General features: G+C 47.8%; 1 protein-coding gene across 1 annotated transcript in view; it reads right to left on the reverse strand.

Moving 5' to 3' along the window:
* LOC125961703 (metabotropic glutamate receptor 7-like) overlaps positions 1-10,791 on the reverse strand; it is a 129,796-nt gene extending 119,005 nt beyond the window's left edge. The window contains exons 1-2 of the mRNA XM_049700500.1: positions 10,683-10,791; positions 2,271-3,067 (exon numbers count right to left, since the gene is read on the reverse strand). Of these exons, the coding sequence (XP_049556457.1) occupies positions 2,271-3,067; positions 10,683-10,791 (906 nt within the window). The remainder of the gene's footprint in view (positions 1-2,270; positions 3,068-10,682) is intronic.
* Positions 10,792-12,618: the final 1,827 nt, after the last annotated feature.

Genomic DNA, 12,618 nt, shown 5'->3' on the forward strand with positions numbered 1-12,618 from the left:
TAAATGCAGGTGAAAACTGGGGGCTCTTTTCCCTCAGCTGTTCAATCCAACATGAATAGCTGCAATTTGCAAATTAGAGGAAAATGACAGTGTTTTCTCTGAATGGTTTTGGTCCCAACGCACACTGCTAATGCTGGCATTCAGTTCCTTTCCTTCCCAGCCCAGGGAACGGGGGAACTAAGCATAAGGCAAGCGTTCTCTTTTCTTGCAAGTGCCTCAGATCCACACACCGGAGAAGGAATCAGCTCCCCCTGGAATCTTTTTCAGCAAACACAATCCTTCACCTAGTCTGCAAGCTCTCTCTTGACTTTAAGATTTCACTCTTTTTTTCGACAGGCAGGCCCATCTGCAAGCTCCCAAGCTCCAAGTGAAGGCGCCAAAATAATTTTTTAAATGTCAAACAGCAAACGTGCCTTCAACCCCCAGAGCTCCAGTAAAAATACTGTGAGTTGCCCCTGTGGTTCTCAGGTCACCTCTGGCCTCATCCTCCCTGCAGCGCTGCCTCCTCAGGTTCTCTAGTTTAAGCTCAGAGGTAAAGGAAGTGCTTCTGGGTTTTGCTTCCGACAACCCAGGCTCTTCCTGAAAGCATTACCTCAAAGTGAAGGCTGCCCAGAAGCACTTTTGGCCTTGCAAACATCTAGAGGTGGCATACTCAACAGGTGCTAGGGATGCTCAGAGGCTCAGAGGGGCCATACCAGGCTGCAGCTTTAGACAGGCACCCCTCCTTCTAGCACAAACACAAACTTCATACCCCTGGGTGCTGATGTAGTGACAGCTTGAATCTCACAAGGAGTCCCCTCCAGAAACCCAACATGCTTCAGGAAAGGCACTTGAGAGGGAGCCGACTTTTTAGCTACGGGGAGCATAAGGGTCAGCCAGAACATCTGGAGAAGGGACTAACTGAGCTTGGGTCCTACCAGGCAGGGAGAGAGCTGTGCATTAGGAAAGGATCACTTCAAGACAGAGATGAACAAAAAACCTGGAGATAGGGGTAGAGAAGGAAAAGAGAGGCAGAAATTGAAAGGGAGAACATAAAAACAGAGAGACAAAAAAAAAAAAAGCAGGGAGAAAGAGACACAAGGAGAGAGACACACAGGAAGAAAGACAGCGAAACAAGAGAACCCATAGTCACGCAGACCCTGAAACTCAATTTCTTCATCCAGAAGCCATCCATCTATACCCAGGGCGGCACAGGAGCCGTGGGGCCGAGGCTGCGGGAGCAGGCGGTGAGAGAGCACTGCAGCACCGCCCACCGTTCAGCGGGCCCGATCCGCCGTCCTCGCATCTTCCGCCGTTGCCCGCCTGCACCCGGAGCTAGAGGACCGCCCGGCCTTGCGCAGCGCACCCTACTGCCTCCCTCCAGGTGCCTTCTTATCTGGCTCTGAGAATCGTCCTCAAAACCCAGGACTGGGGTTGGGGGCTGCGTTAGGGAGGTCGTGGGAAAGGATGGGCACAGGGTGGGTGCAGAAAAAGCGACTGTGTCTCGCAGTTAGCATGAGCTCACCTCCGGGCTCTGAGCTGGCAGGAGTAGAAAGCTGATCGCCCGGCTCCTGCCAGTGGCCGGATCGCAAAGGCAGTTTAGACGGTGCAAACAACTGCCCAGAGCAAATCACCTGGGGGCACGTCTGTGGGTGGCTTCTCCCCGCTTGAGGACAGTCCCCACGCCTTCCGCCCCATGCCCTCGCAGAGATAGGTGACAGGTCGGGAAATCCAACCCGAGCGAAATGGGCAATTCACGTCCAAATGTAGGTGAAGACCTAGCCTTCGGTTTAAGAACTGCCTCCCTAAGCTCTTCTCGAAATTTTCCAAGGCAGCTGCAGCTTGTCGGGCGGCTTGGGGCAGGGAAGCTGGGGAGTTGAGAAATGCCTAGTTTCTAGGCGTCTTCTCATCTTTCATATTCCTTGCGCCTAAGTGGCTCTCACAGGAGCCCGGCACTTTTACAAGCCTGTTTTGGAACCATATTTCACTCGAATGCAAACCCATTTAAATCATCGCCTTGTTTTTCGGAGACTGTTTCTTGTCAATGGGGCCATAAATCCAGAATGTCAAGCCGGATGGAGTGGAGCGCGGACAGGGGAGAGATGGAAGGGAAAGGAATCAAGCAGGGCAAGTACCTCCTCGGGTGAGGTGGGAGGGATTCGGCAGGATCTCCAGGGTGGAAATGAGCGAAGGCTGACCAGACCCCGCACCCCTGGAGTCCAAGCCAGCCTTCAGGATAAAGAGCGCGGGGAGCTACGGCGCGCTCTGCCCCGGAGGGAGCGCCCCCCTACCTGGAAAAGCCTCAGGATGTTGGCTACCATGATGGAGACCGAACTCCCCGAAGCCCCAATCACTCCAACTACTTTCTCGGGCTTGACGAAAACCGGAGGCTCGCCGTTGGTGCAGCGCACTTCGGAGGTGTCCTTCTGGATGAGCGCCTGGACGAAAGTGAGCGACTGTTCGAGCGCATAAGTGTCCCTGGAACAAGTGTCCAGGATCCGCGCTCCCAGCGTCACGTTGGGCAGCAGGTTGGGATCGCTGTTGATCTGGTCCAGGGCGTAGAGCATCGCTTCCAGCCTGTGGATCCCGTTCTCCCTCTTGATGTCGCCGCAGGGCACTCCGCTGGGACACTTCGCGTGCACCGAGAACAGCCCCCCGAGGGTGACGTCCCCCTCGATCCGAATGGAGTGCGGGGCGTACATCTCCTGGCCGCGCGCCGCCGCCGCCAGCGCGCACAGAAGCACCTCCAGCACGCAGCAGGGAAACTTCATCAAAGTCAGGGCGCGGAGCAGCTTCCCCAACTGGACCATACTGCTCCCGCGGCTGCGGTGGTGGCGGCGGCACTCGAGGGGACGGTGGCGGGCTCGCCGGAGTCCTGGCCCCTTGGGGTGAGCTCCTCCGGGGAAGCCCAGGGTCTCCTGCGGGCGAGGAGGGTAGGGGCGCCCGGGGAAGGGCAGCCGGCGAGGGTGGGGGGTCCCGCGACGCCTGCCAGCTTGGGGCGCCGTGCGCTCTTGGGTTCCCCGGCCAGCGCGCCGCGCTCGAGCTCGCGCTCGGTGGCTTGCAGCTCGAGCTCTCCAACAGCCCAGCACTGGGGAGAGAGCGAGGATGGCTATCGCTTTAAATGCGCGTTCGGCTCCCTCTCCTCCTCCGCCCACTCCCTCCCACCCTCGCTCGCTCTCAGGCTCTCCCCACCCTTCCCAGCGCCCACCCTCCCCACGGTTTTGCATCATCACGCAGGGAGGGGCTGCGTGCTGAGGTAAGGGGGGAGGGAATGGGTGGGCGGCTGTGGGGGGGGAGTACCTCCGATTGGGAGTTTCGAGGTCCCCAGGGAATCTGGGGATTGCAGGTCGCAGGCGAAGGCTGAGCTCCTGCTTCGGTCTCACTGTAGAAGCCGCTCGCTCGCCCGCCTGCACCCACACGCACATTCTAGGCACAGGGTGGCATCAGCCCCGGACAGGGCGGTTCTAGCTGGGGCTGACTGCTTCCAACCCTGAGGTCCGGAGCCGGGACTGTCAGCGCCGGGAGAATGCGAGGTAGTCGAAGGTGATGCCGCCAAGCATGAAGGGTAGTAGGGAGACCCCAGTCTGTACTGCTAATTCGTCTGTGCCAGTTTTTCCTAAGAAAAACACACATACACACAGGAGGCTGATTGATGACCTAAAGAACCTTTAGGCAGAGACTTCTCCGGGGCCAGGCACTGGGCTAGCCTGTAGGGAAAGACGCCAACAAGAAATGCTGGGAATGGAAATGCATCTTTGGTCTTCAGGGGTTACTGTGGCCGGAGCCGGATGAAGTAACCCTGGTCTCCAGTAAATCTGTGGCGGATTCGCTCCTTTTCTTCCTTTCATCGCAAGAGATGGAACAACTGAGAACTCTGCAGAGCGCACTTTCTTCTCTGGCGCTGACAGGTGTAAGGCTCCCTCCTACCCATTTCCAGAGATGCTTTTGGGCTGATGTCAGGTTTCCTCGGGCAGGAAATAGCAAGAAAGAGGTGGCAGTAGGAGGAGCAGACAGAAATCTCCCCATCGATCCAGTGATCCAGTGATCCATTCTTCTTTTTTTTTTTCTGGCTGAAGATTTGGGGGGTTTGGGGAGTGGAATCAGGATGCCAGAGCAGGTTGTAGTGCAGTTAGGAAACTGTGTTTCAAAGGTGTCCCCTCCTGCAGGTCCAGCCCAAACTTGGCCCATTAAAGCAACAAGTGGCCCTAGTTCCTACACAAGGAAGGGCAATGTATCTGCCCTTGGTGCCCACGTGTACTGCTTATGGTGGTCTCTACTCTTGCTGAGCCTTTCTGTTGGAGTGCAGCGAAACTGTCTTATACAGAATTGAGGGCGCAGAGAAAACCAAAACAAGACTATACTTTCTGTTGTAATGTTAGTGTACTAAAGAAAAATGTCCTTGCACATAAACAAAACAGCACACACACACACACCTAAAAAGTCAGAAGTTGGGAAGTTGGTTGTCTCTTCCACCAACCACCTGTCTGACCTTGGCACTTCTGTTCCTGTGCCTGAGTTTTACTTTGCCCATCTGTAAAATGATGAAACTGAATTGAATGTTTTACACGTTAACTTTTAGCTTTCAAATCCTCTGTTGAAATAGGTCATGCACCTTTGGCCATGTGTTCTTTTTAGACCAATATCCTTTGTTGCTTTATGTGTAGGGCACCCGTTTTTTGATACCTAAACAACACTTCAAACATTTCCTGGTACAGAGGATTTTTTTTTTCTTGTTGACCACCCATTTATCTTCCTTCTAGGGAGAGTCCAGTCCATCACTTTCTTTTCAGACATGCCCCTCCTCCAGGTTTCAATACTTAAGGTTTGAGGAGGAAAAAAACCTTCTGGCTACAGTGTTCAAGGAAGGGAATAGAGGCTAACAAGAGTTATGCAGGGCTAATCCCTGGACTTCTGCTGGAGTAAAGAGGTTGATGACATAGGGTTACCACTGTCCAATAGACAATCCGTGCCGGAGTTAAAAGAAAAAGGAACCTCCTTCCTCTAAATGCTTTATGTATATCTTTTGGACAATGTTACACTATTTGATTTTGTAAAAACATACCATTTTACTGCCATCTTCAAGAAAAGTGATGTAAAAACTATGAGAAGCTACCCCTGTATACAAAGTGATCATCCATCACTCATAGATGTGATGCCCTGCTATATAAGTGCACACCTTGTGCAACCTTATGCTGTGATGCGCCCGCCCCTTCCAGCCAGCCCTGGAGCTGCGAGCGTATAAGCCCGCAGCTGTGCCAGAAGCTCCCACATAAACAGGGAGATATTTGAATCCCATAATGAGAAATACCAGAGAGGAGAAAAGGCAGAGAGAAGAAGGGGTGGGGAAGAGAGAAAGGGACCTGGTTAGAACATGTGAACTCCTGGATCCACATGTGCCTGAAAGATTGCCTCTTTTTTTTCAATTATATAGTATTTTATTTCTGTTGTTTGAAGTCAAAATATCCTCTTGTAACTTACCTATTCTGCTATTCAATACATTGGATCAAAAAGGCTGGAACAAGTGCAATAGATATCCTGGTAAGGCAGCATTAGCTAATTTGGAAAGGGGGAAAGAAGCAAAGCAATAGAAAGGCATCCTTGGGACACAAATACTGTGATCCTAGTATTTAGGCATCAGTACCTGAGGCTATATTTGATAGAGACTGTATCCTTATTTAGTTTTTAATTTAAGGCTATTTAGTAGGCACTTGGTGCCAAAAAATATATTTGAAGAGCTGTGTTACAAGTAAGAACACTTAATTTTTCACCTGCCCATGTGAAGATCTATGTTCTCCTCTTCCATTTCCAGGTCACAGCTTGCAATTGCTCAACAAATAGTTCTTGGCTGACTGTTGAATGTTGCCTTATTCTGTGTTCTCTCTTTGCTCTCCTCATTCTCCCCAAACATCTGGCAGCAATCATTATCTTCTTTTTGTTGCAGTCATCTGTGTGCATGTTTTATTTCCCTTGCTAAGCTGGAAGATCCTTGAGGGTAAGGGGCTAGGTATTATAAGGGGCTAGGTATTATTTATCTTTTTACCTCGGACAATGTTCAGAATGGTGTTTTGTACCTAAGAAGCACTCATGTGTTGAATGAATCAGAATTGGTTTGCCATTCCCCACTGCCTTTACCTCACAATAACAGAAACATAAAGTGGGCAGAGCAGAAACGACGGCAAATAAATTGTCCTCTTAGTCGCAGAATGCAGTTTCTAGAACTTAAAGAATAATTAGTAGATTTTGAAATAATTTTGTTTTACAAAAATTTCATAAGATTGAAATACTCTAACCTTAAAGCTCTCGATCAACTCTAAAGGAAGGCTTTAATTGGCTCTTCCTGAGTCAAGTGTTTATTCCTGGGCCGATAACTGGGGCCATTGTCATAATAGAAAGTGTGATTTGTTACCAGAGAAAGAGGAAAGTGACGCTGGGCTTGCAAGATATTTATATCTTCAGCCAGAGTGCATAGGATCTGGAACTTAATTGGTGACGCAGTATTTGTTTGAGATTATATGAATGAAAAATCTTTGTGTAAGAGTGATTAATCTAAAACTTGGCCAGTCATTGTCCTAGTGTCATATTAAATTGCAGGAGAATCTAGTTTTAGGCACAAAGATCATAAATATAAAATGTGTTTCCAGGCTTGGTTCTGTGTAGTCAGTAATCTATACTCACCCACTCATTGATAAAAATGAAAGTTAAGGACTCAGTCCTATCTTATATGTTTAGCATTGTATTTTGCTAACAATCTCAGTTTTCTTTTCTTTGTTCTCCCCTGTCCATCATCTTCTGCAGAAAATGTCTCCACTTTCAATTCCCTGTCTATTTAAATCCAATTTGTAATTTATAAAGTTGTCCTCCTTAAGGGCTGCTGCTTCTGCCACAGTAATGTACTCTGGCCATTATTATACTCTTCCATCTTTCATGGAGGTCTCCATCCATAGGTTTTGTTTTCATAGCTTTTTTTGTTTTGGCGGTACGCGGGCCTCTCACTGTTGTGGCCCCTCCCAATGCGGAGCACAGGCTCCGTACGCGCAGGCTCAGCGACCATGGCTCACGGGCCCAGCCGCTCCGTGGCATGTGGCATCTTCCCGGACTGGGGCACGAACCCGTGTCCCCTGCATCGGCAGGGGGACTTTCAACCACTGCGCCACCAGGGAAGCCCTATACTTACGATTTTATATTTGCTTATTTACTTTTGTCTCCCCCCTCAGCTCAAGAGAGACTATATTCATCTGTGTTAATCACTGCTGTGTTTCCTGAACATGCCTATACATCATACTGAAGAATGGTGCCTGAAATTTGGTAAGAGATCAATCAATTTTCTTGGCTGGATGAAGAAATGTGTTCATAAATTAATGAACAGATCTTCGGGGCTTCTGACTTGAGGACTAATGGGAAGAGGATGGCAAATGGTTGGGACAGGGTACTGCAAGAAGTAGTATTTGGAGTACTCTGATAGCTATCCTAACAGATAAGATTGTGTTCATTTAAGTAGTTCTAATGAGAGAGCTGGGAACTAGGGACACACAGCATTAAGGTTTTTGTAATGCATTCTGTAGAGTTCTTTTTAAGTCTGTACAAATATCATTGAAAATATATGCATACATATACACCTCTGTTACTTTACTTAGTGCTTTACGAGAGCCCCTCAAGGAAGGGGTAGTAGCAACTCTCAGTATCCTTCCTTTATGATGAGCTTAATTTATTCAAAGTTACATCATAATTTATTTGTAACTGTGAAACTAGACTTAGTTATTGAATAGACCCTCCCTAGAAACGTATGACATTAATAAAACCAACAATACTTTGTTCAGTTTCCAATGATAGACACACTACAGACTCAATTATGGGCCATCCAGTTTAATGAAGGGAAGAAATGATTTAACAAATATAGAGCAAACAGAATATGAAGTTTTATCCTCCATTAATATTAGTAATGGATAGTGTGGGCTCCAATGCCTTCAAGATAGCTTGAGACCATCATCTCTGTGTCATGGGCAGGGGGATGTTCAGCCAGGATATCTTTCACTGTCACTGAGAAAAATTTCCATAATATATAATGATACCTACTGAAACTGATATGGGGCATTTGGGTAATAAGGAATCCATTAGCATATTTTTCCGGAAGCCTTGACTACAAAATGAAGACAGTAGATTTGGACACTTTCAGCCATGAAGAAGTTGTTTGGATATTCATCCTTATGCCTAATGAAATAAGCTTATTTCATCTCTGCAGCTTCCCATATACCATTTTCCCATTTCTGTTTTATGTTTGGAAAGACTTTTAGAAATTGAAAGTCAAGTTAAAAAGTGAGTGACAACTTAAATGATATATGGAATATTTTGCTGACTTACAAGAGCATGCAGAATTAAATATGACCCAGTTCAAATGTTTATTTTCACGTGTATGTTGAGGTGGAGTTTTCAAGGTGCCAGAAAATGAGAATTCACCTTCCAGTGTGTGTTACCAGTTCTGTTCATTGCACAGAATCATCTTCATAAAACATAGTGTTTTCTATGTACCTGGTATATATCTCAATTAGTTTGAAGAATTTCTCAGATACCTCTTAATATGTAGTGCTCCAATTCCAATCTTGCCGTGTCCTGTACCAGTGACACAGCACACAGGAGTTTTATTTCTCTTTATTTCTCTGGGTTGTTCAGAACCCAATGAAAGAACAATGGAATGGGATCCAAGAGATCAGGGTTCTTCTCCCAGATTTACCATAAAATAATTGTGTCCTCTTGGGAAAATCATAGTCATTCTAGGTCCCTTTTCTTTACTTTGACAGAGCTGCACTAGATGACCCCAAATAATATAGCACTCTTTCAGTAGTAGCTTAGATGTTATTGGTATTCTGAAACAAATGAAGACAATGACACATGGAGCTGTGCAACATCTCTGTAACTCTGTTGTCTTAGAGTTGCCTCCATTTTACAGATGATAAGGTGACTGTGCATAGAAGTAGATGTTTGGAACCAGCGGTTCCAAAGTAAGTGGAGGTAAACTGCAAATTTCCTTCCTTCCTGAAGCTCACTTAGCCAAAACATAGGCTTCTGAATATTAAGCTGTAAAGCATATTATCAGTACATTTTAAAAGAAGCTATTCTTCTAGGATTTCCAATTAATAGCAGGAGGTATTGAAATTCTTAAAAGATCATCTAATTTTGTGAGATTTACAGTTCTATTTTCCTGTCAGGCACGTTGTATTAGTGCCAGACAATCATCTGAGCTTCTGGATGCTTCTCTGAACCTCTTGAAGTTTTCTTCTTGCTATCTGAAATTCATGCCAGATAAGCCTTTTTCTAGAGTGTATGTACAGACTTGTGTATTTTTATATAGGAAAGCGATGCAGTGAGTCAAGTCGGGAGTTAAGCCCTCATTCTCAGAGTGGTATTGAGCTCCTGGTGAAATATAATCATCATTTCCTCAGAATCGAAAAGCAGTTATCTCAGGTGTATAATCCCATTAACTATTTATACATTTACGTATGATACATGGATTTATTGTACCTACGAGGTGTGTTCTCTTTGGGAAGTACAAAGCTCTTAGAGACATAGGTTGTTCATTTTTTGCTTTCCCACAAATACTGTGACCCTTTGAGCAGGAAGGTCTATATTTTACTAACATCTAGAACCAGCAGTTAACACGGTGTCTAAGATGTAGTCAATAAATATGAAATAGATAAATGAACACATTTTTATGTAAGGGCCAGGACATGGACAAATAGAAATTTTTCGTTTTCAGTCACAAAGCAACAACAGACATAAAAATGATACAGACAACAAGTGCTACGGTCATTCAAAGAAGGCATAGAATAGATAGAAGGATATCCTCTATGGCACAGGGAACTATACTCAATATTTTATAATAACATCTGTATGGGGCACCTGCTCCACACCAGGCCCTATGACAGGTGCTTACATACTTTCCCTCTCCCCCATCCTATGGGGAAAGTGCCTCTGCTATAGATTTAACATTTGCCTCCCCCAAAATTCCTATGTTGAAATCCTAACCCCCAAAGTGATGGTATCAGGAGGTGTGGCATTTGGGAGGTGATAAGGTCATGAGGGTAGAGCCCTCATGAACAAAATTAGTGCCCTCATAAAAGAGACCCCGCAGAGGTCCCTCGACCTTTCTGCCATGGGAGGTTACAGAGAAAACACGCCAACTGTGACCCAGGAAGAGGATACTCACCGGACTGTGAATCTGCTCGCACCCTGATCTTAGACTTCCAACCTCCAGAACTATGAGAAATAAATTTCTGTTGTTCATAAGCTACCCAGCCTCTAGTATTTTGTTATAGCAGCCCAAATGGATTACGATCACCTCTGTCCTTAGGTTTCAGACCCAGAAACTCAACTTTGTAGAGGTTACGAGAACCCTAAAGCCACTCAACCAGGCAGAGGCAGATTTGAAATTGAAGTCTCCAATTCCACATGTAAGTCTATCAGACCCTGTCTCCAGACATGATGTCATGAACAAGAGCTAATGCAACAAAGAGTTTACATGCAGCAAAACAATTAGCAAACAAAGTAAGAATATAGTAGACCGACTGTTTTGGTCACCCAATAGCCATTCACCACTCTTCCAGTTGAACAGAAGCCATGCCCCGTGGGCACATTCAGCCCTGCTGTTTTCACTTCCCAGATTTGAGGGGTAGGAAATTATTATCCCTCCTGGCCATCAGCACCCTGACCTCTACCACCCACCGGGCCAGCTTCAAGAACAGCTGGATCCACCTGTTCAAATGAAACAGGTCTGCTCTCTGTGGTGTTGGCTTCTAGTTCAAGCAGCTCTCCCCACATGATAGCAAAGCTGGCTCCCAGCGGTTGCAAGCATGAATCCTACAAGCCTAGCAGTCCCAACAGATACCTTTTAAGTATTTGTTCCCCAAAGCTCCAGTTAAAAGTCCTAGGCTGATTCCAATTTGACCTGCTCTGGACAAACATTTTCTTTAGAACCAAGAAGGCTGCCAGACAAAATACAGGATGCCCGCCTCGTTAAAGCTGAACTTCAGATAAACAGTAATTTTTTTAGTAGAAGTATGTTGCATGCAATGTTGAAGACACCCTAAAAAGTCGTGGTTTTCATTTGCGGTTCAGCTTTAACTGGGCGCCCCATGTGGGCTTTGCCGGCTGTGGTGGGCGCCGCGCTGGGTCGGCGGGGACGGTGGGGCACTGTGGCCCGAGCCGGGTTGCACACCCAGCCCACAGCGTGCAGGGAGAGAGGGGCAGCCTCGTCTCCGCTGCAGGAGCTGAGACGGGGAGAAGGGGAGCGCCCCAAAAGGAAACCAGCTGCCCCTCCCAGGAGAGAGGAGATGGCTGTTCAGCAGCCAGAAACAGCAGAGGAGCCAGAGCACAGAAGCGGCGGCCTCTGAGGACGCGGCGCACATATTTCTGGTGGGGAGGGGCACGCGGGCCGGTCCGTGGGAAAGAGGGGAGCCCGCGCCGGCCCCTCCGCCTCCCGAGCCTGTGCGTTTCCCTAAAAGAGCAGCAGCTGTGCAGACTGACTGTTCACAGTTGTGATAAATCGCCTTAGGAAAGCACTTCGATTAAAGTCACATCTAACTAGAACGCAAGAAGTCATCCCTGAACAAATCAATTGCGAGAGGGGCAGCTCTGGGCGCGCACCCACCCCGCTGCTGTTTTGCTTTCCCCGCAGGACGAGGGCCGCTCACTGGGTCGCGGGGACAGCGCGCTGTCTCAGCTGGGGAAGAGGCGCTTGCTCAGGACACATGCAAAACCCAAAATGTGAAAGGAGGCCTTTATTCCATTCCTTTGGGGGATTTCTTAATGACGTAAAGCCCAACTTGGTTTCAGATCTGCCTGTCGTTTCCGTGACAGAACCTTCCTGGGGGGGGGTTCACCAGCAGCGGGGTGGCCAGGCGCCACAGGGCTGTGCTCTCCTTCCCAAGCCAGTTCATCTCCATCTGTAGCATTTTCAGAGAAACTCTCGGATAGGTTTTCTCCAACAGGTTCTTTTTCCTTCACTTTATAAAGTCATTCTCCTGCACAAAATGAATGGCCTGAAGACATCACTGAGCCTCTTTTTCTCCCAGGGTCAGGGCCAGCACGGCCCCCAGACCACAGGGGCGCAGGACCTCACAATGGGCTTCAGGCCTTCCCCTCCCCTCCCGCCCCTCCCACCCCGCCCTACCCCTCCCCTCTTCCCCTGCAGAAATCACATCCCTTTCTCCAGACTCCCCACTTCAGCTTGACTTCCAGCAGATCTTTACCCTGCCAGTTAGTAATTCAGGACTAATTAGGTGATTGCTTTCATTTATGGTAGCAGTTGTGTGTGGGGGTGGTGGTGGATGAAATGGCTTTGCCCCTATTCTTGTTGGAAAAATAAATTACACCCACTGTCACTTGAGATCTTATTTTCCCCCCAATCAAGCAAATTAGCAGCGTGGTTCATTTTCCCAGCATTCACTCCTGAACAGACGGCAGTGCCCTGGAACGTGGCTTAGAGCTGTGTGGTCAGTGCAATTGTTTGGGGCTGTTTGTGCCCACAATGAGAAGAGAAGCCTGTCTCCGGAAAGAAAAGTGGCCCTTGTCTTGCTTAGGCCAACGAGCTGCCCGGAGCGCTGCCCGCCTGGCTGCTGAGGAAGATGTACACCGCCATCTAGTGGA

Source organism: Orcinus orca, chromosome 17 (genome assembly GCF_937001465.1).
Source record: "Orcinus orca chromosome 17, mOrcOrc1.1, whole genome shotgun sequence".
Lineage (NCBI taxonomy): Eukaryota > Metazoa > Chordata > Mammalia > Artiodactyla > Delphinidae > Orcinus > Orcinus orca.